We start from the raw sequence: 27,028 nt of genomic DNA, 5'->3' as shown, positions 1-27,028 counted from the left end.
AATATAATTTACTAAAGCTCTATTGAGAAAATTTAAGCTCAAAAAGCAATCATATCAGGATACTTCATGACTTTCAGAACTAAACTTATTCCTGATTCAAGCAGAATCAGCAGACAATAAGAAAATGGACAATAACAATGAGATGTTGATAAAATTAGTCAATAGTTTAATTAATAATTACATGAACCAAATACAAACATTAAGTAAAAGTGAAAGTGAATGAGACAGATCTCTCTCTTTACTGACTTATAAGAGCCAAAGCATCTTAAGAGAAGAAAAGTGTCCAAAGATACATGAAAGCATATCTTGTGTTTGCATTGAAGAGTAGAATTGGAAGAGAAACTACATGTTAAAAAACACACACAATGTAAACGAGTTAATTAATATCAGATTTATGTCTCTCTTAAAAGTGTTATGGCCTCTTCTTCGGCTCCTGAACTTTGCCTCCAATGGTTTTTCCAGTGTGAATTTTCTGGTGGTCTTTCAGTTCATCGTCTGTAGTAAAGGACTTCCTGCATTTCGCTTCTTCCCAGTGTGAACTCTCATGTGAATCTTCAGCCTTGATTTTCATGTGAAGCGTTTTTTTACACTGAGGGCAGGAGACAGATTTTTTGTCTTCTGTTTTTCCTTTCTTGTTCAAGTCCATCAGGTCTAAAAAAAAACATTAAATCAAGTGAGTTTCAATGGTCTATTTTATCCAAACAACTTGCTAATCATGTCTTACTCATGTAGTTAAAGTAGTGATGGGAGCTTTCAAAACACTTCTTCACGAAGCTCAGACACCTTTATGAATCTTTGTTTCAAATCAGTGGTTCAGAGCGTGTATCAACCTGCGAAAATCACGTGATTTCAGTAAACGAGGCTTTGTTGCCTCATAACCGTTTCGAAATGTTTTAAATGTCAACGATCACTGCGAACCCATCATGTGGTGAACCATTGAACAAGTGTCTATGGGTTTTGCCTGATCTCTGATCAGTTTTAAACATTAGTAGACATTTAAATGAGACATTTGTATAATTAAAAATAATAATAGTAGTGGATAGTCTCTTATTCGTCTGTTGAGCAATCCATGGAACAAACAAAACAAGCTCTGAACATGTATTAAATATGTGGGTTTTATGGTATTAGATGATTTGTTGATTGCATTTGATTGATTACCTTCAAGAACACATTTGAAATTGTTTGCAAAAGTTATTTTTATGCATGTTTGGCTTGAGTTTTTGTTGCATTACACGGTTCTGAACAGCGTGTGGCATTTCGAACGCTTCGAAACAGTGAATAATTTTTTACGAAGCAATTGGTTCAACTAATTCGAACCTTTGAAAAGCTTCGTTTTTCCCATCACTACACCCTAAAAAAATCTTGCCAATTTTTTCTACCCAAATCCTGGGTTAAGCCTTTTAGGTCCATTTTTTGGGTTGTTTTTATAGAGTTTGGTTAGATTTTGTGTAACCCAGATCCTGGGTCAGACATAACAACCCAGTGTTTGGATCCCAAAAATGTCTTTTTATATTCTTGACCTGAATGTAAATCTTGATGAATGAATGAGGAATCAAGAATAAACAGCAACCTCTTTGTTCTTCAGTATCATGATGTTTAATTTTCTTAAATTGTTTTTGATGATCAAAACAAACTTTAATTAACTAGGGCTGCAAGAACTAATTGATGAAATTGATCATGAAAATAATCCACAACCAAGCTAATTATATTTACAGCATCATGTACATTTACAGCAGTGAAAAACATTCCTATGGACAAAACGCATCTAAAAAAATAACATGGTTGGTGAGTACAGGAACCATGTTATTTCTTTTAATTTTATGATAAATTTGTGTTTGCGTCACTCAAATTGCTTTTACGTCACTTAGACAGAGTGACCAATCCTGAGTGGCGATGTCACAATACACATTCAACCATCGCGGTTCGGCACGGTTAGCCAAGTGTGCTGAGAGTTTAGGGCCGAGAACGGTTTGTAATTGTGTCGTACCAGGCTAAAGTGGAAACACAACTGGAAAAGCGGCTTTTTTTTTCTCAGCACATAAAGATGAACTACCTACTGTGATCTCAGACTATGGTGATGTGGAGACTGTCTCCACCACATGGATCTTCATGTGTATCTTCAGGTGACTTTTATTAGAGAAACTCTTCCCACACTGATCACACGTGTGCAGCTTCTCTCCAGTGTGGATCCTTTCATGTGTTTTCAGACTTGATGACTGACTGAATCTCTTGTCACAGTGTGAACAGTTGTAAGGTTTTTCTCCAGTGTGGATCCTCTCATGTATTTTCAGATATGTTGACAGACTGAATCTCTTGTCACAGTGTGAACACCTGTGCGTTTTTTCTCCAGTGTGGATCTTCTCATGTGTTTTCAGATTTGATGACATTCTGAATCTCTTGTCACAGTGTGAACACTTGTAAGGTTTTTCTCCAGTGTGGATCCTCTGGTGTGTTTTCAGATTAGCTGAACGACTGAATCTCTTGTCACAGTGTGAACACTTGTAAGGTTTTTCTCCAGTGTGGATCCTCTCATGTGTTTTCAGATGTGCTGAACGACCAAATCTCTTGTCACAGTGTGAACACTTGTAAGGTTTTTCTCCAGTGTGAATTCTCTGGTGCAGTTTTAAACAGTTCACTGTATTAAAAGTCTTCTCACACTCAAAGCACATGTACTCTCCCACACCAGTATGAATTTTCTGATGTCTTTGTAAATATTGCAGCAGTGAAAAACACTTTCCACACACAGAACATGAATATGGCTTCTCCTTCGTATGAACTCTCAGGTGTTTCTTCAGGCCTGATGACCCATGAAATGTTTTGCCGCACTGATCACATGTGAACGGCTTCTCTCTGGTGTGGATCATCATGTGACCATTAAGGTTTGCTAATTGACTGAAACTTTTCCCACATTGATGGCATGTGAACGGCTTCTCTCCTGTGTGGATCCTCATGTGAACATTAAGGGATGATGACTGACTGAAACTATTCCCACACTGATCACATGTGAACAGCTTCTCTCCTGTGTGGATCCTCATGTGAACATCAAGATTATGTTTGTATGTGAAACTCGTCCCGCATTGATCACACGTGAACGGCTTCTCTCCAGTGTGTATCCTCATGTGAAGATTAAGACTTTCTCTGTATCGAAACCTTTTCTCACACTGATCACATGAGAAGGGCTTCTCTCCAGTGTGAACTCTCATGTGACGGTCAAGACTATGTTTGGTTGTGTAACTATTTCCGCACTGAGTGCAGGTGAAAGATTTCTTGGCTCTTCTTTTCTTTAAAAATGTATTTTTAATCTTTGAGCGACTCAAAGGTTTTTCTCCAGGTTTGACATGATGTTTCTCCTCCAAATCACTCAGTTCTTCCCTCTCCTCCTTCACTTCACTCAGTTCTTCACTCTGCTCCTTCACTTCACTCTGTTCTTCACTCTCCTCCGTCACTTCCATCAGGTCTGAAATAAAAATAAAATTAAAAAAAAACTTTCATTTTCAAATTTATTTTCATTTTTGATTTCATCAAAATAATTCAAAGAGAGAGATATGGATGGAATAGTTTTTATGCCTTTTTTTATAAATTCCATTATAATCATTTCCGTTCCTGAAACTTTCCATGAATGAAGTACACTGATCTTTCAAATATTTAGGGCTGGGTACCGAGTTCGATACTTTTTAGGTACCGACCGAATTGCCTCGATACTATCGAGTATCGAAAAATGACTTGTTTTTCGGTACCAGATTTCGATACCTAAGGGGTTAACTCGTCAACGTCAGTGCTCAAACAAATACATATGAAATGCACAACGACACGCCTAAAGTCGCTCACGCACATACACGCAAACTCTACACACACGAGACGCGCGGAACTCTGCGCACATACTCATATGAGACGCGCGCGCGCACACAAACTGTCCACGCACATTCTCATATGAGACGCGAGCACACACACACAAACTCGCGCACATACTCAATGAGACGCGAGCACACACACTCACAATACCCTAAAGATGTGGAAAAGTCGATCAAAAGTGTGGCTACATTTCTCCAGGCTCGATGCCAACAGCGCGCGATGCAGTATTTGCGGAAAAATAATTGCTGCAAAGACCGGTACCGCGACAGATATGATGAAGCCCTTGACAGTGCACGGAGTAAACATAAGAGCAGAAAGTTGCTCCGTCTTTGACTGGTAAATGAAGAGATACCTTGTTGATCACTCTGACAGTGCTTATATTGCAATTTACTGAATGTACACTGCCGTTCAAAAATGTGTTGGTCAGAATTTTTTTTTCAGTAAGGATGCATTAAAGTGATCAAAAATTACCTTAAAACATGTGTAATGTTACAAAAGATTTCTGTTTCAAATAAATGCTGTTCTTTTAAATTTTTTATTCATCAAAGAATCATGAAAAAAATGTATCATAGTTTCCAAAAACTGTTTTCATATTTCTGAAGGATCATGTGACACTGAAGTAATGATTTTGAAAATTCAGCTTTGACAACACAGGAAAAAATTACATTTTGAAATGTATTCAAATAAGATTTTAAATTGTAATACTATTCCACAATATTACAAGTTTTACTGTATTTTTTTAACAAATTCAGCTTTGGTGAGCATGAGCTCTTTATAAAAAAATATTTTGTTCCTTATGTATATGTATGTATAAGGAATATTTTGTTCCTTTGTGCTTTTTTTTTGTTCCTTTGTGCACTGACTAAGGAGCATGAGTCAAACTGAAAAAATAAAACCAAAGTTTTTCTGAGTTAATGTGTTATGTAATCTTGTTAAAATGGATTTCATAAAATTGGTATCGAAAAAAGTATCGTTCAGGAACCGGTATCGAAATCAAGGTATCGGTATCGGTATCGAAATTTTTTGAACGATACCCAGCCCTACAAATATTATTTCTAAAACGTTATAGACAGTCATTGTGTGCACAACTTTCGGTAATATTTTATTTAGTACATATAACTGTTAGGCGTTACAGTGTGTTGATCATCTCATGTGTTTCCAGATGTGACGACTGACTGAATCTCTTGTCACAGTGTGAACACATGTAAGCCAGACACAAATCCCATGATTCTGTAGCAAGAACTATTAAATATGTTTGATCAATGACACAACTATCTAACATGATTTTAATTTTAAAATGCACAATACTGCCACATTTTGACACCAACTTTTAGATTTGTATTTAATTAATGTAATTAAAAACATTTTAATTATTAAGTGCTGGTCAGACTAAACTTCTCCTTCCATTGACTTCATACGCATGTGAATCGGACACCGGAAACACAAGCTCAAATTAATTTTGCTTTGAGAAAAAACTAATTTTTTGCATATTGTAAATTTGTACTTTTGGAATTATTATTGGTTATATACAAAATATACAAAATTCTGGCAAATTGTGAATGATATATAAAATAAATGTAAAATAAAATAGTTAAAATATAAAAATTTTGTTTGACAATCAATATGAAACCTCCATTTACTGACCATTTGTAAAAATAAACAAAAACTTTTGCAGCCATTTCATAGTTTAACTGTTTATCTAAAAGTGATGACGTGCTTGAATGTTTCTAACATGAATGTTCTTCAGCATCATGAATGAATGAAGAATAAACACTGGCCGGACTTCCAGCATGTGCAACCAAACCTCTACAGATGATCCAGAATGCTGCAGATCGTCTTGTCTTCAACGAGCCCAAGAGGGCCCACGTCACTCCTCTGTTCATCTCTCTGCACTGGCTACCTATCGCTGCTCGCATCAAGTTCAAGGCATTGACGCTTGCTTACAGATCTATCACAGGCTCAGCTCCCTCCTACTTTCACTCACTCCTACGAGCCTACATCCCTACCAGACACCTACGATCGATCAACGAGTGACGTCTCGTGGTTCCATCACAGAAAGCCACAAAATCACTTTCCAGAACATTCTCATTCACAGTTCCATGCTGGTGGAACACTCTCCCCACCCTCATCCGGAATGCAGAATCCCTGACAACATTCAAAAAACAGCTGAAAACCCATCTCTTCCGTGAGCACTTAACTTCATAAAAAAAAAAAAAAAAAAAAAAACACTTTCCCTTTAAAACCTCACTTATCGTGATTATGCTACTCTGAATAATGCCTGAACTTCGTATTTTGAGCACTTCTTGCGTTGTTGTTTTTTTTTGCCTCTTCATGATGACTCGCTTAATTTTAGTCCTAATTTGTAAGTCGCTTTGGATAAAAGCGTCTGCTAAATGACTAAATGTAAATGTAACACCAACCTCTTTGTTCTTCAGGATCTTCAGTGTGTGTAATTCTGCAGGGTTCTGGATCACTCATGTTCTCACTGTCCTCTTTAATAAACTCAGTCTTTAAAGATATCAGCTCCTCCTGATGCATTGCTGCTCGTCTTCACTTGTAGCTGATGGGAATATTCCAGGATTTATTGGTAAACTGATGTGGGAGGAGCTTCACTGATGATGAAATTGCTGTGGGAGGAGCTTCACTGATGGTGTAATTGTTGTGGGAGGAGCTTCACTGATGAATAATTACAGTGTGGGAGGAGATGATCTGCCAAAAATTAAAAAAAATATATAAGTTACTGTTTGTTTTTTTATTCTCATGGACAATATAATATAAATAGTGTATATTCTTTCCAATATAAATAATGGTAAGCTCAGTCTGTTGACACCAATGAAATGAGCTTTAAATGTCAATTTACAGGAGATCTGAACCATCAGCATAATAAATGAGGTGAAAACAGGAACTATTGTCATGAAATAAAGAGTGTTTTCAGCAGATCTGTTAATATTGATGAGCCTCAGACTATCAACACTCATTCAACAAGCCATTCAGGATCATCAGCAGATCATCTCACTTTATTCTGAGTGTTTTCTGTTAGAAACAGAGACAGGATATATGATAAAAGCCTATACAACTGCTCTATTGGAAGACAATACTGTTATTTCTTTTTTGTGGAAAAAAACTTTGGTCCCCATGAGGAAAAGAGTTTATAAATCACACTAAATTATGTTTTTTGAAAATGTAAAAATGCAACAAAAAATTGTGTGATGGGAAGGTTTAGTGTAAGGGGAGATAATAAACAGTTTGTACAGTATAAAAACCATTATGTATATGGGAAGCCCTCATAAAACATGAAAACACAAAAATAACATCACAATATCCGGAAATCATTATCGACATAGAACTCGTTAAATGCGATAGTTTCAGCCTCACATTTATGATAATACAGTATGTGGGTAGTCCTGTGTTTTTTCATGTTAGTGATTAAATACATAGAGTGTGTGTGTGTGTGTTGTCACACAGGGCGTGTGTGATGCGTCAGTGCAGTAGTACTGAGATAGTAGTGCCTGTAGTTTAGTAGATATTGCACGCTGCATGCTACTTCTGCTTGCTACATTCTGCTTACAGCTACTGCCACCGACTAGCCCTTGTGCAAGGGCGAAAAAAAGAGCAGAGCGCGTAAGCCTCCTCCTGTCGGTACACAGCCTCTCCACCGTCAAGACTCCTACAGTGCCTCCTTGCGGCCACACACAGTAACTGGGCCGTCCTCCACAAAGGGGTATCCACCCTACCACCCCGGATAAAGTCCTCTGGTGACCAGCAAGTGGCGACCGAGGCAGGTTTGTGCAGTCTGGAAGCCCCCTAGTCATGAGTTGGCACATCAGGGGCACATTCTACCCCACATGGGGAAGGGGCTAGAAAAGGTGCCCTATAAATAGCCTGCCTCATACCTCCCGACTGGATTACCGTGTCCAGAGGGAACACCCCATTTGCGATCAGAAACAAAAGAAATTTCATTTTGGCGCCTGGAATGTGCGCACTCTAATGGACAGCACCTCCAGTGACAGACCTGAGAGACAAACAGCCATCATAGCCAGAGAACTGCAGAGATGCTGGATTGATATAGCTGCTCTCTCTGAAACCCGATGGGCAGGTGAAGTGCAGCTGAAGGAGGAGAAAGGTGGCTACACTTTCTTCGGGAAAGGAAAGCCAGCCGACGAGGCTAGAAACCATGGAGTTGGACTTGCCATAAAAAAACAGCTTGTTAACCTGTTAAGCTGCAAAGCCACTTTTGAAAAATCCCCAGAAATGGCATACCCAAATGCCATTGGCATACCCAAATGGCATACCCAAACTGAAACAGATACAGTTCATGCACCCTTTGTACTAAAAGCACAATTATGATCTCATTTGAAAGCTGACACCTGGCAGTTTATTGTAAATGTAGAATTAATTATTGTCATAATGAAAAAAGTTATACATAGCTTCAAAGTTTTGTAAAGTTATTAGAAATTTATTTTTATAAAACAAATATTTTAATTTGGCACTGTATCAATCTAGAAATGCACTGCAGCTAAAGCCACATGTCTGACCATGTTATATTTAAAATCTGAAGATGATAAGTCTAAAACTCTGTATTTAGTTAAATGTTTTTCAAGATCATATCATATGACTTTATTTTGATTAGACTAAAATGCAACTGATGTTTGTCATCTTCTAAGCATCTCTATTCAGTCTATTGTCTCTATTGTTTTGTGGTGCAAACGAGCCCCATTCAGTGTCAGTCTCTCCTGCACACATTCACACCTCTCCAGCCTGGTTATGGCTCTAAATTTATTTTGTCTGCATTATAGTTACTAACGACTGGCTATTCACGCTGTTTCAATCCCTAATTTCTTTTATCAAAGTTCTCTGCTAGGTGGCAGGTGCACCTAGGGCTAGCTAGCATGTTAGCTTAGCACACCATCAATACACGACAATTTATGAGATTAAAACCATGCTTGTGCTCCAAATTTACTTTATAACGCAAGTCGAGTGTTTTAAATAACATTCTGTGATCTGATTTGGAAAATATATTTTATAGTATTCTGCACGATGATAAAGTCTATATCGATTAGCATTACATTATAAATATAATATATTATTATGAAAATACCTGACATGGCTCGAAGAACACAGGTAAATGAAATATCAGTGCAATCATGTTTATTGTCTTCAAAACATCTTTATCTGCATGTTACAGCGATCTCTGTTAGCTTTGTATGTGTCATCCTGGACATCCTGGAATGTCACATGATTACGGCTCTTCTTCATGTTCCATATATGGACTATACTGTGCACATAGGGTGCCCTCAGGCTGCTGGTATAGATTGAAAACACAGTACATCAGAGTATCTAGCGCTCATAATGATTACGTCGACGCATTTGGGTATAAATTCAATAAATATTATTCCTGTCTATATAAATCTGATGTAAACCTATGAGAATCTATCAATATTTCTCCAAATCTGCACATTTTTGAGCTAAAAGCCCTGAGGGACGTTGTTTTGTCAAGCGCTGTCATGACGACAGCACAGGAGTTTTTTTTCTGAATGGGAGCGGCTGACGGTCATAATTTATATTATCGACTCATTTTGTGATTACATAACTCCTGACACAAATTAAGACATAACTGTCACTATAAGTTTCTCAGAATACAATAGTGGTCAAATACTAGGGGTGTGAACCTACACTGGTCTCACGGTTCGGTTCGATTACGATTATCATGTCATCGATTCAGTTCAATTCGATATCACAATGCATCGCGATGCACCGCATCCTCAATTTTAAATTTCTCTTCAAAAGTGATGTGTGCGCACGTGTGTGTGTGCTTGGGAAGTCGCAGTGACAGAAACAGTGACATTCCAGTTAAAGTTTCAAGGGAGTAAAGCTTGTTTATGCCATTAAGAAAAGGAAAATCTGTCAAATAAATTTTGTTTTACAAAAATGTTCATTTAAAAGCAGCGCTCATTAATCAGTGTAGGCTATTATGTTACCATTAAAGATCTGCGCATCAACCGTCGCCGAGTCCGCTGTTGAAGGTGACGATCATCCATTTATAATCACGCATAACAACACAGAATAATTGTAATTTGACCATCGGGTGCGGATACTTAAATCAGAGAATATTATTGGGGCGGGTGGACTGTTTATTTTTGGCTGCGGATTCGGCGTTGGAGCTCATCCGCGCATCTCTCTGACTCTGCCAGGCGTTAACAGCTTGGGGTGAAAACGGCTAACGTGGTTTATGAAGTTATTGGTATTAGCCTATACCTCCTGCATATTCTATTTGTGTGTGACATGAGCGCACAGTACAGTGCGTGTCTTCTGCAGGTCGTGCTTACCAGGTTGTTCCTAAAAGCCGAAACGTGCCCAGATGTCGGCTTTTAAAGTAGTTGGAGCATTTTTAATATTCTCGCACTCGCTTCTCGCCTCCCTCTGCCATTGTATGCTTCCGCCACAATGCACGTACGCGACAAATGACGTCAGAAAAGTCCGTACATTATAATCGTTATGGTCTATTACTGAACCGATACCGAATCGTCCTCGTCTGCATCGCGATGCATCGTAGAAACGATTAATTTTGACACCCCTATCAAATACTGAAACTTGAGTCTTTTTTCTTTTTAATGATGTATAGTTTGTCAAGGTAATAACATTAAATCTGATCTTTGAACTATTTAAAAAAAAAAAACACTTCAGTGTGTCCGTGCTCTGGTGAAGCTTAACTGTGATAGAAATATTTTATGTAATGGTATTTTCAACATTAAATGTACAGAGAAACGCAGACTAAGGATGCTCAGGTCAAAGGTCATATATACTTAACCAAAAAGTGCTTAACACAGTAGAACTAACAGTCATATGACTAGCTCAGATCATTACAAACCAATCACCAGAACAAATCACAGTGAAGAAGTTTACTCAACTGTATGATATAAATGTACATGCATCTTTCTATTCAGGAGATTCACTTGGTTGTTGTGACCAGTGATCTCCCGGCCGTGAATAAAACTTCATTTCTACAAAGAGCAACTTGGGAGTCGTGTCAGGTATTTGCTTATGTCAGGTATTTGCCTATGCCCCTACCCTAGACTCCGACGTGGAAGAAAAAGAAGCCTTCTACGCCAGCCTGGAAGAAACACTGTCAAAAATCCACAGCGAGGACAAGATCATCCTCCTTGGAGACTTCAATGCTAGGGTAGGCCGGGACCAACACCTCTGGAAGAGCACTGGCAACGTGGGCATCGGTAACATCAACTCCAACGGAGTGCTGCTTCTGAGTAAGTGCGCTCAGCACAACCTCACTCCAACACTTTCTATCGACAGAAAAACAAATTCAAGGCATCTTGGAGACACCTTCGCTCCAAGCAGTGGCTTCCATTGATTATGTCATTGTAAGGGCCAGGGACCACTGTGATGTGAACATCACAAGGGCCATGATAGTCCTGACAACTGCTGGACAGACCACCGCCTCATCCGATCCACAATGTCCATCAAACTTAAAAAAAGGAGGAGGATTCAGAAGAAGACTGAACCTTGACAGCCTGAATGAAACTGCCATCCAGCAGCTACGACTCTCTCTCGAGTAAAGTTTTCAGCAAGAATATCCTGATAACATCGAAGAGCACTGGGGCCTTCTCAAATCCACCATCCCATGATTCATTCAAATCCACCCTTGGGTATCAGTCCAGGAAACATCAGGACTGGTTTGATGAAAATAACACAGAGATAGAACAACTTATCTGCAGAAAACGAAAAGCCTTCCGAGTGTGGCAAAATGACATAACATGTGAGGCCAAAAGGGCAGCACACTCCAGAGCCAAGGCTGACGTTCAGAGATTGATGAGGGAGCTCAAGAACAACTGGTGGACAGAAAAGTCTCTAGAACTCCAGAGACTGGCAGATTCAGGTAACACCAGAGGCTTTTTTAGTGCCACTAAGGCTGTCTATGGCCCTAGCCACCGCGGCTTAAATCCCCTGCACCCAAAAGATGGACAGACTCTTCTAAAAGACAATGACTCCATCAATGCACGTTGGAAGGAGCACTTTCAAGAACTTCTGAACCGTGACAGCTCAGCCAAACCAGACACCGCCAACCATATCCCACAGAGTCCCATCAGAGAAGACATGGGAGAACCTCCTACCCTAACTGAGGTTCACAATACCATCAGGAATCTCAGGAACAACAAGGCCACTGGTCCTGATGGGATCCCCACAGAGATCTTAAAGGAAAGAGGACCAAGGATCTGGCACCACATCCACCATCTACTCGTCAAGGTCTGGGAAAGGGAAGAGCTCCCCTCAGAGCTCCGTGATGCCCAAATTGTTACCATATTCAAGAAAGGAGACAAGGCTGAATGTGGAAACTACAGGGGCATCTCGCTCGTCAACAACAGGCAAAGTCCTTGCTCGTGTCCTCGCCAACCGCCTGCTACCACTATCTGAGGAGATACTCCCAGAATCACAGTTACCCCTTTTCCACCAACAAGAACCAGGTGCTGGTTCGGAGCTAGAGCTAGTGCCGGTTCGGAGTTGGTTCGACTGATGAGCCTCCAAAGAACCGGTTTGCTTTTCCACAGGCTAAAAGAGCCAACGCAGAGCCAGGTCTTACGTCACAGCTACGTCTCATCTTTCTCAGCAACGTTAGCGCGGCGGCGCCAAACACAAACACATCATCAACAATGGCGCACGTTGCTTTGATATTGATGTTCATGGCTTTGCGGACCTACATCGGCATCCAAACACGGCGGATCCAACATGTTCGCGCGGCTCGCCATTATTTGTACAGACAGAGATTACAAGCGAGAGTAACTGCATGTACATAACATTTATTTTTAACAATAAGATGCCGACTTTAGCCTTAGATTTATATTTTAGATCGCGTCCATCGTGTTTAGCTGCTGTTAGCTCGATTAGCTGCTATTTGAAAATGGCGGTCACAAGTTTCTCTTCAGTCTTGTTGGCCACGGTAACCCCGCCCCCAGCCTCTGACGCAAGCGGTTCTTTCTTGGCTCCGTTCTAGACCCTGCAATGATTTGGTGCTACTTAAGAACCAGTTTTACTGGTTAGGAGCTGGTGCTTTGGCGTGGTTTTGACATGATCTTTTCTGACATTCTATCAGTTGCAGTTCTGGCGACTCCGTCTCAACATACTATATAAAGCGACACCCAAAACACCCAAAGCGCAGGAACTAATAGCCTTTTAAACAACGCCTGGATATTGGACTAAGTTATCTTTCGAGTCTCGTTGCGCTAATTCTGTCAAATACAAGATTTACATAAACAGAGTTGGTTATGTCTAAAGTGGAAGCAAACATTTGAGAGGAAATATGATGCGTCTGTCATATGTGTGTATATTAGATGCGTGCCGGTAAACAGGCTTGTCCTTAAAGGGATAGTTCAGTTGTTCAATAGTTCAATGATGACAGTTTCTATTTTTGGGGGAACGATCCTCTTTAAAGTGGTGGTTGATAATGATTTCACTTTTTTAACTTTAGTGTGTAATGTTGATGTTTGAGCATAAACAACATCTGCCAAGTCACAATGCTCAAAGTTAGGCAGCAATAAATAACAGAATAAAACATTTTTACACTTTATAGTCACAGATCAAACTAACATCCATCATGGTTGTAATATTAAGTATGAAAACATTGTGCATAAATGCATATGAGAGAATGGACTGCTGAATATCATTATTACAACACACAAGCTGAAAAACAGAATATGGTCTAAATTGTTCAGATAACTTTTCTCTACGATTGTTCATAATATCTCAAATGTATGTGAATATCTTTAGTCACACTATGAATTAAATTATAAATAAGATAGAGATAAACAAATGTGTCTCCCACAATGATCATTAAAAGTATGAATACACAACTAGTAGATGAATGTATAGAAATTACGTTTGTGCTGATCAAATTGTCACAGTTCGATAAAGACCCAAGAGCAGAAGCTGGTTAATGATTTATTGAAATAAAAGAATGAAATGCAACACAGGCTGTCTGCCAATCTCCGGCTGTCTTGGCGGACGCAGAAGAGGTAACCGTTATCCAGGACCAGGCAGTAACCAGGCAGGATGAAAGGCACAGGCAGAAGCGGTTAGGTAGTGGAGAAAAGAAAGGAGAAAAAACTGGAAAAGACGAGCGCAGACTCAGTAACCGCAGCACAGATTATCAAACTAGGCTCAGGATAGCAGGAGAAATCACTCATCTGACGTAAGAACACACAGGACAAGAATAAGCAGCAGTAATTCTCAAAGATGATGCGTCTGTAACGGACATGATCGAACAAACAATAAACCGACAAAGAGGGTAAAAGAACACTATATCTAAATAGCCAGAAAATTAGGGTAAATGGGAAACAGGTGTGAAAAGAGCAGGAGAGAGAACGCTGATTGAGAATGAGTTGTACGAAAGCGCACATGAAAGAGAGAGAAGAGAAACAAGCAGAGGAATCAAACTAGACTCCTGACACAAATGGCATGTGTGTTTTTCAAAAACTGGTAGGTTTAGGAAACAAGAACCAAGTCACATTATTTATACAATCATATCATGAAATGATATTTATTAATGTATGCATGAATGATTTGAGGCAGACTGCAGGTTGATGAATCAAACAGTCATATTCTGGGGTCCCGTTGTGTTAGACCTGACCAAACAGGAGAGGAAAGACTTTTTGTTGTACAAAGACACCAGATATTGATATCAACTTCACAATGTCAGTTTTTATTGCAATTATCAGACAGAAGACCACCGACCCAAAACAAACCTATATAAATATAATAGTATCATGTGACATGACATTTTGTTTTTATCTTGTCATTACAGTCGTGCTCGCTACCTGGCCTACAGATGTTTTGTTTCCTGGTGCTGGGAATACTTGGGAAAGCACAACAGGGTAGTCATACCTTCTTGTGTTGTGCTCTGTATTCACCAGGAGTACCCGGATGAAGATGGGGAGTATGTAGGCTTTAAACCTCCCATTTAAATGTAAAAAATCTTTATATACTGTACTTGTTTGGTAATGTGCTATGTACACAATTATTCAATACACTTAAAGGTCCCGTTCTTCGTGATCCCATGTTTCAAACTTTAGTTAGTGTGTAATGTTGTTGTTAGAGTATAAATAATATCTGTAAAATTATAAAGCTCAAAGTTCAATGACAAGCGAGATATTTTATTTAACAGAAGTTGACTACAAAAAACGGCTCGATTGGACTACACCCCTCTACTTCCTTCTTTAATTACGTCACTAGAACCGTGTTTTCACTAACCTCCGCCCACAGGAACACAGGCGTATTGATGGCGAACGACAGACGTGGTTGATGTTTATCTATAATCGGATAAAAAAAACGCAAAAGTTTAATTAGAAGTTGTTAGTTTGCTCTGTCCATTTCACCACGGACTGTTTTTCTAACCTGGGATAATATCAAGCAGGCTTCTCTCAGCGTTTTATACTGACGAAGGGGACTATTCAGATATTCCAGCAAGCGGTAAGTAGTGATTTACTATGGAAGTAGCGATCAACTTCACATCGTTTCTCTTATAAGGATGAAAATAATCTTACTTAAACTGTGATTAATATACAGAAAGCGATCAAAGAACAATCCCTTTCTAATCGCCCAAGCTATCAATCACACAGCGCGAGTTTATCTGGACACTTGCCAAAACTCGTTATGAAATCAATGACGCTGTTACACTGCACAACGAATCTCTTACTGTATTTATATGCCTCATGTTTGCATTGGTGAAATCATTAGTGAGTGCAGAAACTGCGTTGCAATGATAAGATCTTTTTTCACGCGATCAACAGACTGTCATCTGCTCAATGCTCATCACTGCAACCTTTTATGTGATTGAAATATATCTAAATACTTAAAAAACTTCTCACGATTCGTTAATCCCGATAGCTGTAATAGTAAAAACGTATAATAGCTGTAATAGTAAAACTTTTCCAGATAGTTCCACATGTAATGCCAGATATTTCATATGCAAGCATGTCAGCCAATCACAGCAGAGGGCGTTTACATTGAAGTCTCTCAGCAGACACGCCCCTTCAAACAGAGCGTTCAAATCAAGGGATGAAATCAGGCTAGGAAAAATGCCTTTTATTTCTAAATTATAAAAAAAATTGATCTAAAAAACATACTAACATCTAAGGGCACCCCAGGAAACATTATAAAATAATAAAATAATCCATGGAATGGGACCTTTAATACATTTCATAGACATTTTGGACAGCTGTCAACCAGTTTTTGAGTAATACGTCACAACTTACTGTCAAATCTGGACTATCATGTCCATATATATTGTGCAAGAAGTCGATAATGTAATTATTGTGACAGACCTAATGTACTGTATATATTACCCAAATAACAAAATTGAGTAAGGGCAAGAATAGTACGGTGGAGATGGTGACTTACATGTTGGCAGAATACAGCTGATTGATTAAGAAAGGGATTGTGGACTTAGATGGGTGTTGGATCACCGTGTGTTAGAGCTGTTCCCTCACAACCTGGACAGCTGAACCTGGACACATGGCTAGGAATTGCGTCGGATTTCCCAGGTTGCTCATACTGTGAACACAGGAATCCAGGAACAGCCACTGCTTTCATATCAGCCACAAAGGGTGCAGGGTCCTGGATGACCTCATTAAAGAGGATGTCCGTAAGCTCAGTCACATATTCTAAAACACAGGCAAGAACACAAAGCATATAGTTTGAGTCATTCATATGGTCTCTGTTGACAACCTGTTAAAGTAACTGCAATAGAAATTGTGTTTTTACTGCTTGTCACACTGGCAAATGTCACTCAGGTGGTGCCAAAATCTTGCCACCGGGGTAAATGCATAAATGCAGAATCATGTATATGTTAGTATGAAGATACCAAAAGACAATTGAGAATTAACTAACCAGTAGAATATTTGGTCTTCGCGATGGACACCGCATGTTCCCCTCTTTTGGCCTTGGGAAATTTTATTTTAAACTGCAGTTCTCCTGCTGCAGTCCTCGCTTGGGTATGGACAGAATTTTCATTGAAATGCAATGCAGCCAGGTAAAGTCTGAAATGAGGATTTGTATGGGATTACTCCAGCATAATGACGCCATGGCCACACTGCCCCTCTCTCTCTACCTGTGTGGCTGCTCTAACAGGGTTTCTGCAGTTATCTTCAAATTAAATTGTGTGTGTGTGTTGTCAATCGATGAAAAAAATTAACTTGATTAATCCAAAAACATTCTGTGATTAACTGTGATTAAAAACACTTAAATATAAACTAAACTACTTTAGTAGGTTTATATTTAGTACATATATTTCATAATGTATTAATTTCACAGTTAATCTCCAAATTAATGTAGAACCAACATGAAGACAGTATATTTCAAATACTTGTTTAATGGCATCTTTATGTGAATGAAGGTCAGTATCACTGATACTAATACAGCTATTGATGTCTGGATACAATTTTGATCAAAACTATATAAAACATTTTTAATGCCTGTAGGATTCAAATATAATGCCTTATGTTTCACAAAATCCATTTAATGCCTTTTAATGCCCCATGGAAACTCTGTCTAATCTGTTAACATGGACGCCAAAATGAAAAGCTTCCGTTGCGCACACTCCGCTCATGTAGACAGTGTGGCTTGACCGTTGGTAAAGTGCTGTTACTATACAATATTTACAACATGATTACTATACAATTTACCTGCAAAGCATCCCCAAGTATGAGAAGGCCACGTTTTTTGGTGCGAACCGCAGAGTCACACTGAGGAACCCCTCCAAGGCAGATGTTTGGTGGAGAGGGCTCAGCTTTTTCACATCACCAAGAACACGCTTGTTCATCAGCACCTTCTCCAGCTTGTAGATGGCCTTTGTTGCTGGAGGAGGACAGAGAATAACCAATTCATAAAATGAGTGCATAGCAGCTGAGAGTATACTACAGGATTAGCATAACTGCTATTGAATAGTGGCGTACCGGGCTTCAGCCACTTGTTTTTGTCAGTGGAAGGAGGGTGGAGGCACTTGGGGAAGAGTGGATTTTCATGGACATGCACATTCTGGATGTGGTTAAGAAGAGAGGTCCATTTTGCCACTGTTTCCTCTCCATTTGATGAACCGGATGCGGACCAGTAGAGGTGATTTTTGATGCTCTTTCGCCACATTTTGACCTTGTTGCAGTCTTTCTCCTTGGACATGGCATCCATCTTCTTGGTGAGTGCTGAGAACAGTTTAAAGAGATGTAATACATTTGTTCTACAGTGGGTGTTAATGTTGCACAGGATTAGCTGTGCGAAAAATAATCAAACTACATTTTCAGAATTATCCTACCTTTACATAAATGCCATACATCATAAAAGTGGTCAATGTCTGGTTTCTGTTCCCGGACAAACTTTTGAACCTGGGTGTGTCGGTCTGTCACCAGGGAAGCTACTTTGACACCAGATTTTTCAAGAAATTCCAGACTCCGGATGAGCCCTTCCTTTTCCATACGTACACTGCTTCCCACTTCATTGCTCTGTGTATCATAAACAGACATAACATTTCTTTAAATACAGACCTCTAAAGTCTGAACTTTAATTAATTTCTCAAAATGCCCCAAGAGTTTCCCTGGCAAATACCGCCTACTTGGTTTTTATAATCTATTTACCTGTACGAGCTGGATATCAACAATTTTGTTTGTGCTGAGATCCATCATGGAGTATGAGCCATACTTTGTGCAATGGCCTGGACTGTCAACTCTCATATCACCACCAAGAGATACAGTTTCGCTCTGTTTTAGTCCCTCAAGCAGGTTGGTCTGGTGTGATCGCCATTTATGCAGCACAGAAGGCAGAATGTAGTTGCGCACATGATTTCGATGTGTCATTCTGCTGATGGTTCTCACATGCATTGCATTGAGCACCTGTAAAGTAAAATCAGAAAATAGCATGTACTACATCCATGGGGGTCAGTTTGGTTTGAAATGTGCTGGGGACAGAGACCCATTCGGAAGTGCATTTTCAGAAGTGCTGGGTACAATGACGCATTCATTTTTTTTCTCTCTTTCACACAGATTGTGTTTTGAAAGACAATGTCCTGGGGCCCGTTCTTCGTACGTTGCTTATTACATCCGAGATCAAATGACACATCCAAGATGATATCATCGTGCGAATCATGATCTGGCTAACTCGGTTCTTCGAACACACTTGCCGGATATGATTAGTATCGCTGGATTGAGTTATCTGAGATAATTACGCGTTCATGTGCTGGTTTAAAGGGGATATGTATCGATAGTAGAAACATTGATCAGCAACGCTGCTATTGGCTGCTCAATAATCAGTTTTTCTCCTCAGCAGAGCAAGAACTAATAGTCGAAGTTTATTCGGAATTTTAATGTTTAATCAAAACGCCAGGGAACACCTCAAAGTCTGCAAAAGCCAGGAGAGAGGGCTGGCAAAAAGTAGCAGACAATTTAAATCCGTTAGAAGTGGCCATGTTAGATGTTTTTATCACTTATTAGCCTATATTTTTGTATTTTAATAATTGCATAATTACTTTGTGCACTGTAATGTCAGTCACCATACTAGAACATGGGAACAAATAAAAGTGAAGTACAAAAATATGGTAATTTTTAGTTATAGTCTCTTTTATAAAAGGCACTGTTAAATAAATGGTGTTCTGTTTATAAAAGCAACCAAGAAAAAGGCTGAGAAAAAAAATAGAAAAGATCTTAGTAGCCTACACTGTAAAATAATTGTTGCTGCATTAAATTAAGGCCATATAGTCATTTCAACTGTTAAATCTTGAGTAATGATGAATTGCTTTGACTTGTGAAAGTGAAAACTGATAAACTTATGTTAATGTAAAAATATTTTGCCATGAGTTATTGATCACATTTTCTCGAGTGTAGTTCATTGTAATGACATTGTGTTTTCCTCTTTTGTGCACTTTTACACAATACACCAACACTTGTATCTGTTCCCAAGAAAGTGGTGGCTGAAATATGTGCAGTAAGTGGACATTTTCTAACTTTCCAAAGGAAAGAAAGTATAAGACTTTGTAATGTCCATTTGTTTCCATTGCACTGGACAGTGAATAAACCCTCTCAGATAACTGTCATATGGAGGAACTAGCCTGCAAGTGCATAAATAACTTTACTTAATTTATACTTGTATGCTTTATGGCTGCAATATAAGTTGCAGGATTCCACATCTACAGAAAGGCCTACAGATGAGTCTGCACAGACAGAGGAGACATAGGCCTACAGGTGGGCAGTGAATAGACAACTTTTCCTTTTTATTTGTTGCATGAGGCATGTGTCTAATATCACTTGACCACTGGCTTTTCTTTACAAAGAACAATTGAAATAAAACTCAAGGAACTAAGCATATTTGTCTTTTATTAAACATTTAATGAAAAGTGTTTTTTTTTTGGCAATGTTGTGTAATATGGCACATGCAACAATGTCACAGGCCCTGTCAGGTGTGCAACCCCTAAGACTTTTCAGACACTGAAATCTTCCCTTTAGTTAGCCAAAGTTCATTTCATTGTGTGCCCTTGTCCTGGCTAGAGCTGCATTGTAACTGGTTTGGGTCAGGGAATGGGGTCATAAAACACCTGTCTGCAGACAGGAACATGTCATAATCACCTATGAAAAAATGCAGTTCTGTTGGGATCAGCATAAGTGTATGTAATACAGTGAGCTTGATATTTAATTGTGGAACTTTTGAAATAATGTGCATAAATGTGAATCTCTGAAAATTCTTAAGTCATGCACAGATCCTGGACATTTTGCTTTCACATTTGTGATATGGAAGATTTTAGTCAACTGCCTTTTTTTTATTTGATATAATATCACTAATCTGGAATATTAAGAATCACAATAGTAACTGGGCTTCACATTTACATTGTGAACCCCCTTTCTGTTCACATAATCCCCTTCATTGAGGCCTTGATGGCAGTCTATGGTAGCCTATAGTCTATGGTACCAATCACGTTAGTGAAGCCTGAGTGACATATCTGTAATCGGCATGGTCATGATTGTATGAGCTTCATAAAAAATTATGATAGCCAAAAAAAAAAAAAAAAAAAAAACCTGCTTTAGCCTACAAACATTGGGACTTAAGTGGCTTGGAAATGCCAAAAAAAAAAAAAAAAACGAAAACTGTTTTTTAAACATAAAAGCGACAAAACACGACAATCTCACGAATCACGAGAAAAAATATATAGCCTATCTCAGAAAGAAAGTGCACTATCGCGCTGCGCTGGACTTCCCGTATCAGCTCCGTTTATGAGGCCGGGATCTAATCCTGTCTAATCCCGAGCAGGCTTAAGTTTGCGCACATGTTGCTATGACAGCAAGTCCAGGATGAGCGTTGAAGAACCAAACAATCCAAGATCATGCCAAATCGCCAACAATCAAATCGAGCTAAGTGAGTTAGCGACGTACGAAGAATGGACCCCTGTAGCTTACTAATGTAAATAAATAAAAATGTATACAAAAATGTGATGATGTCCGACTAATTTTATTAAGAAGCCTTAAGTGCTCAAAAAGCATTAGACATATGACCTTTCTGCTTCATGAGTACCATGTTGACAATATGACATGGCGTGGTTTAATGTACCTAAACAATGATTACCAAATTTCTCTCTCATATTGCTCTTAATAACCAATGAAAACGGTAAAAAAAAAAAAATCAAACCAAAAGTCAAATTATTATGGACGTAATCTGACATTAAGCGTTTCTGCTTCATTAGAGCCTATTGTAAGGAAAAAGCTTAACGTGGTTTAATGTACCTAAACAACGATCAATGATCCCCAAATTTCTCTCTCATATTGCTCCTCATAACCACTGAAAATTGTCAAAAAAAAAAATCAAACCCAAAGTCCAATTATTATTATTAAAAAAGTGGTGGGTACAAAATGACTCATGACAAAATCTGATGGGTACCGCGTACCCACCGTCCCCACCGAAATCGACGCCTATGACTACATCCCACTGTAGCACTGTGCGATGCACTGGCCTTATAAACTTTTTAAAAATAAATGTCATTATTTTTTACAAACCTTGTTAGTCTGGATGAAAGAAGAGCCAGTGTAGTAGACAGCAGCTGATAGGTGCAGATTCCCTGCTGGAGAGCTGCCCAGAAGTGGTTGACTCTTCCACTCTCTGGTGTATGAACAACTCAGGTGGAGGCACTTCTGGGTCACAGAAAGGAATGTTCCTTTTACAAATTTGATCACCTTGCAGACTCTTGAGCAGGTGGGGCAGATTTTAAAAAGCTCAAGCAGGCACTCCTCATATATCAAGTATTTCACCATGTCCTGAGGTGGCTTGGTTGGTGCTCTAATCCACAAAAAAAAAAAAAGACTTGTTACAAAGTGTTTTATTTCTAATTTCTCACCTACATAGTAAAATAACAACAATCACATCAGCATCAATTAAAATTATGTTGAGGAAGAGATTGTTCCTATTATGTTAGATTAACAAAGATCTATAAGAAATAAAGTTAACTTACTGTTCACTGGTGGTGTCAACCGAATCAGACATGCTGGGGAGGTCATCAGGATCTGCCATGTTGAGACTGATTACAGACTCCTGAAAAGAAGGAAACTCCAAGAGAGAACGCTTTGGTGGTCTATCAGGTGATACTGCTTTCCGCTTAAGTGTTGCTGAAGAGCAGAGCGGAAGAAGCTTGGATGTGGTGTTGCCCACAGCAATACTCTTTGTGGCTACCGTAGCATGAGATTCTGGAAAATATATAAATAAATAAGGAAAGTAATATGAATTCTTTATGTATAGTGTAAAGACATTTGTGAGAGAGGTGGAGCTATGTAAATAGAACAGATTTTTTTTTAAAACATTTCTGTCCTTGCAAGATTTCATACAGCAGCGGGCCCCAACCTTTTTTGCGCCACGGACCGGTTTAACATCAGACAACATTTTCACGGACCGGCCTTTAAGATGTGGCGGCTAAATACAACAAAATAAAATGATACGACCGGCATAAAAACTGGGGTATTTTTTTAATATAATAATAAACGTCAATCCAATGTGTAGGCCTACTAGCAACTTTATTAGCAGCGTCCTCGTAACATCGCATCTAAAGACAACTGAGAAAGCCTGAAAACAAACAAAATGCCCCCCAAAAGAAAAAAAAATCTTCATGTTTTCGGTGCTGATGCATTCATGTAACATGTAAGGGTGGCGCTGCCAATAAAGCACCTAAAAGCTGTCACAACAAACCGGCAAAATTAATGATTATGAATCATTATAGCAAAATAGTAAAGTAAAATATAGCAGGAGACATTTTAATTGTTTATTAATAAACAAGTGTTTTCTGTGTCAGTGTCGGCTGCAAAGATGAAGTTGACGATGCTGACTCGCGAACTTCGCAGTAGTGAACGCGTCAGAGAGAAATGCACATTTCATACGAATCACATAAGCAGAGAACAGTCAGTTTTCTTTCGTTTTGAATTGTTCTGTTTAAAAGTAGACATTTCAAGCTTTCTAGATATGTCTCAGGTCTGTGAGGCAAGTAGGCTACCTTATCACTGAGTTTCGGTTAATTTATGAGACGAGCTCCAGTTCATGTGCCGGCGCCTCCGTGTCATGATTATCTATTTTCTAATATATTTATTATATTATTACTTCTTATTTATTAAATCCAGGCAATTGGTTGATGAAACATTGATTAAAATTAAGATACAATTAATGCAAAACTAAATTAAATTTAAAGACAGGCTTTGTGCTTTCTGTTTGAGGTGTCTGTGAAAGTTTTAAAGCAGTCTTTTAGTGCCGCTTTCAGAGCGCTCACGTCCGTAACAGAGAACTGTCCCGTCTGTAACATTGTTTTTCTTTTTGTGAAATACATTTCTAAATAAATGCGACTTATAGTCCAGTGCGACTTAGGCTATATATGTTTTTTCTTCTTCATGACACATTTTTTGACTGACGCAACTTATAGTCTGGAAAATACGGTAAGTTATTTATTCTTTCTGTGCCCGTTAGGGGTGTGCCGGTTTCAGACGTTCTTCTGTTATAGAACAACTTAGTTTGAATAAAATTAATATTTGTGTAGTGTTCAATGTTGATATCAATAGAGATACGCGGATGGGTATTAGTTCATTCGCAACCGCATCACAAAACTCATCATCCGCACCAAAGTTTTTTGACCAGATTTCAAAGCCGCACCCGCCCGCCATCCGCTGATAGTTTTGCGGTCTATGGACGATGCAATGCTCTGCTGATGCGAGCCGCAAGAAAGCCCTTGTCTGTTCTAGAAAGGATGCATCAAAGATATTTAATGCTAATGTATGAGGCATAGGCCTACGATGAGTTTCATTCATTTACGATGAGATGCGCTCTAGTTCAACTTCACAATACAATGCAAGTGAACGCGGCGCATCGGAGCCTCCATGTCACGGTTATTATTGTCTCCTAGATTTGCTTTTTATTTATTAATGCAATTGGTTGATCAAACATTTATTAAAATTAAGATACAATTTGTACAAAACGAAATTCGCTTTAAAGAAAGGCTTTCTACAAAGCAAAACTTAATGAAGTGGTAAAAATTATGTCTGACGATTTACAAAACAAAACTTCATTAAGTGGTAAAAACCATGTCTCCCGATTGCAAATATTCATTGCTAATGTTTATTATTGCAAATGTTTTTCATTTGTTTAATAAATCTCATAATGATGGCACATCACTAGCCTATATCATAGCTTTTATTTCTATCTCAAATGATTGGCGGTCGGTCAAGGGGTACTTGACAAAGAATCAAATACAATTGGAAATGACGTAGACCATTAATACGACAGACTGTTAACAATTGTTTTTAATTAGTATTTAAACATTCTCTATGATAATTTTTTTTTTTTTTTTATATTTTAATAACACGGTTTTGGTGGTTATAGAGTTGTAATGACGGTGTTCAACTATAACCGTCGGTCTCAGGGTTATATACTAACCGTCACACCCCTAGTGCCCGTTACTGGTCCGCGGCCCGGGGGTTGGGGACCCCTGTCTTACATTCATCAGAATGTTACTGGAAGTAAAAAAATTTTTTACGAAAACCTTACTGTCTGTTCATTAGTGTGATATAGTGGTTCAACGGATTTGAGCCACAAATCATAATTTTTCGGATCAGCAAGAAAAAAATTATTTCATACTTAAAGCCCACTTTACTACGCAAACTATTAGCCTAGCTAATAAAGGTGAAACATTATTTACGGCAAGTAATCAGTCAAATATAGGGCTGTGACGGTGGCAGTTTTTTACCACCGCGGTAGTAATGGACCCAGATACCGGCGGTGTTGCGGTGGTTGGGGGGGGGGGGGGTATTTGAAATAAATAAATAAAACAAAAACAAAAGAAACAACACACTAAAGCCTGTAAAGCATTGAAATAAATATAAGTAATTACTGGTAACTTACATAATATAATAAAGTTGAATCTATTTAAAAAAAAAAAAAAAAAAAAACTTTCGTTTAATATTTCCACACAAAGGCGCGTGATATAGCCTACCGCTCTGCGCTTTGAGAGGGATGTGGGACACGAACAGGAAAGAGACCATCGATCTCTTTTCTGATATCTTCATGTTTTCTACTTGTAAAAGGTATGAAGAGCGAATTTTATCTTCTACAAGGGCAAGGCATTCAGGCTCGCTGCCAGAGAAAGCCAAACTAAAATCACCCCCGCGTGTGAAACGCGCTTTACAAAATGAACTTGACGCGCCTTACCAATTATCATATGTCTAACAAGCACAAACTGTGTTAAAAAGAATTTGACTTACAAGTAAAAATGTAGGCTATCTGTCCTACAGCGTTTTTTCTACTTTAACACAGTAAAGAATACGAAAATAATAGACCTAAAAGCGAACAAAGGAAGAAACGTTTATAACGGGTCTTTGGGTGAGACGCGAGTGAAGAGATGGGAAAAGAAAAAAGAGATTCCATGCAGGGATGAGTCACGATTTTTGAATATTCGATTAGTTGATTTAATTATAGAATATCTAATGTTCTAATGTCTGTTGTGCGATCTTTCTCTAAAATAAAATCTCCATGTTCTGGACTGGTGCTGATGCAGTCGTGACGCGTTCATGTAACCGGAGGGTGACGCTGCCATTAACGCACATAACAGCTGTCACAAAGAACCGGCAAAAGTAATGATTATGAACGTGTCAAATATAGCAAGGAGACATTTGAATTGTTTATTAATAAAGTGTTTTTGTGTGTGTGTGTGTGTGTGTGTGTGTGTGTGTGTGTCGTGCTGCAAAGATGAAGTTGACGATGCTCACTCTTCGCAGTGAACGCGCCTAGAGAGAAATGCACACTTCATTCGGAATACATAAGCATAATGCTAGTCGGTTTATTTTCGTTTTGAATTGTTTTGTTTAAAAGTCGATAATTCAAGCTTTCTATAAGGAATAACTAATGGAATATTTAAATTCGCTAATAATCGGGTGACCAGATCGCAAACCAGAATTCAAAGCCGACAAAGCTTAAGTTTATGGGCTCACGTAGGCTACACTCTCTCATTCGTCATGAATTCAAACTTTTCCATGGCTGCGATATAACATTTAATTGCTAACCTATTAATTATTTTGTAAACAAAGCTTTGTGTGTCATAATATTAATGTAAAACAGCATTCATATACACTTTTTTTTTTAGACGAACCACCGCCGGTACTACTCAGCCACCGCGGTGGCGCTTTACAACCGCGGTGGTGCGGTTGTCAAGTTTACCGGCACAGCCCTAGTCAAATACAAAAACAAATACATGAATTACAAGCATAGATAAATACAATAATAGTATATCGAAGTTACAAATAAAGTAAAAATAAATAAAGTAAAAATAAATAAATAAATAGCCTATTGAGTATTCAATTCGGAGTTTGTGCGCTCTCTGAAACGCGCCTCTCTCTCTGTGTGTGTGGCAGTGCGCACCCTCTTTAAACGATGTTATGGTTTAAAATCTATTGAATGTGAAGACAAGCAAGACAAAACAAGTGCAAATTTCAAAAAGACAAACTAGGCACTTGACCACTCAACATACCTGTATTTTTAGACAGTTGTGTGGCCACAGTCGTTTTCCCCACAAAGAGATCTGTCTGACATCCAACTTCTCGGGTGACTTTCTGCATGTTGTCACACTGGCACTCTGTCTCTCTTGTGGTTGGAAGGGACTGCTTTGTGAACAGATAATAGT

General features: G+C 38.7%; 3 protein-coding genes across 7 annotated transcripts in view; 1 reads left to right on the top strand and 2 right to left on the bottom strand.

Moving 5' to 3' along the window:
* The window catches only part of LOC311292296 (uncharacterized protein), a 204,245-nt gene that overhangs the window by 115,962 nt on the left and 61,255 nt on the right, over positions 1-27,028 (bottom strand). The gene's annotated exons all lie outside the window — the stretch shown is intronic.
* Positions 1-27,028, top strand: part of LOC311292401 (uncharacterized protein) — a 379,414-nt gene that overhangs the window by 329,637 nt on the left and 22,749 nt on the right. The window lies entirely within an intron of this gene.
* Positions 1-27,028, bottom strand: part of LOC311291807 (uncharacterized protein) — a 102,293-nt gene that overhangs the window by 71,570 nt on the left and 3,695 nt on the right. Inside the window, exons 3-14 of one of the 5 annotated variants that reach the window (XR_014627615.1) lie at positions 26,876-27,008; positions 22,334-22,565; positions 21,882-22,161; positions 18,483-18,737; positions 18,164-18,350; positions 17,811-18,053; positions 17,541-17,712; positions 16,747-16,895; positions 16,258-16,520; positions 6,273-6,561; positions 2,058-3,457; positions 144-651 (exon numbers count right to left, since the gene is read on the bottom strand). Coding sequence is in view for 2 of the 5 variants with exons in the window: in XM_084411082.1 (XP_084267208.1) it covers positions 16,303-16,520; positions 16,747-16,895; positions 17,541-17,712; positions 17,811-18,053; positions 18,164-18,350; positions 18,483-18,737; positions 21,882-22,161; positions 22,334-22,565; positions 26,876-27,008 (1,869 nt within the window). In the remaining 3 variants the exon portion in view is untranslated. Of the gene's footprint in view, positions 1-143; positions 652-2,057; positions 3,458-6,272; positions 6,562-13,684; positions 14,484-14,635; positions 15,168-16,257; positions 16,521-16,746; positions 16,896-17,540; positions 17,713-17,810; positions 18,054-18,163; positions 18,351-18,482; positions 18,738-21,881; positions 22,162-22,333; positions 22,566-26,875; positions 27,009-27,028 lie in introns of those variants that run through there. The other 4 variants (XR_014627616.1, XR_014627614.1, XM_084411082.1 and 1 more) reach the window with 4 other exon arrangements.

Source organism: Rutilus rutilus, assembly GCF_951802725.1.
Source record: "Rutilus rutilus genome assembly, chromosome: 1".
Taxonomy (NCBI): domain Eukaryota; kingdom Metazoa; phylum Chordata; class Actinopteri; order Cypriniformes; family Leuciscidae; genus Rutilus; species Rutilus rutilus.
Note: the sequence above shows the minus strand (reverse complement) of the source record. Positions and strands in the feature narration are given on the sequence as shown.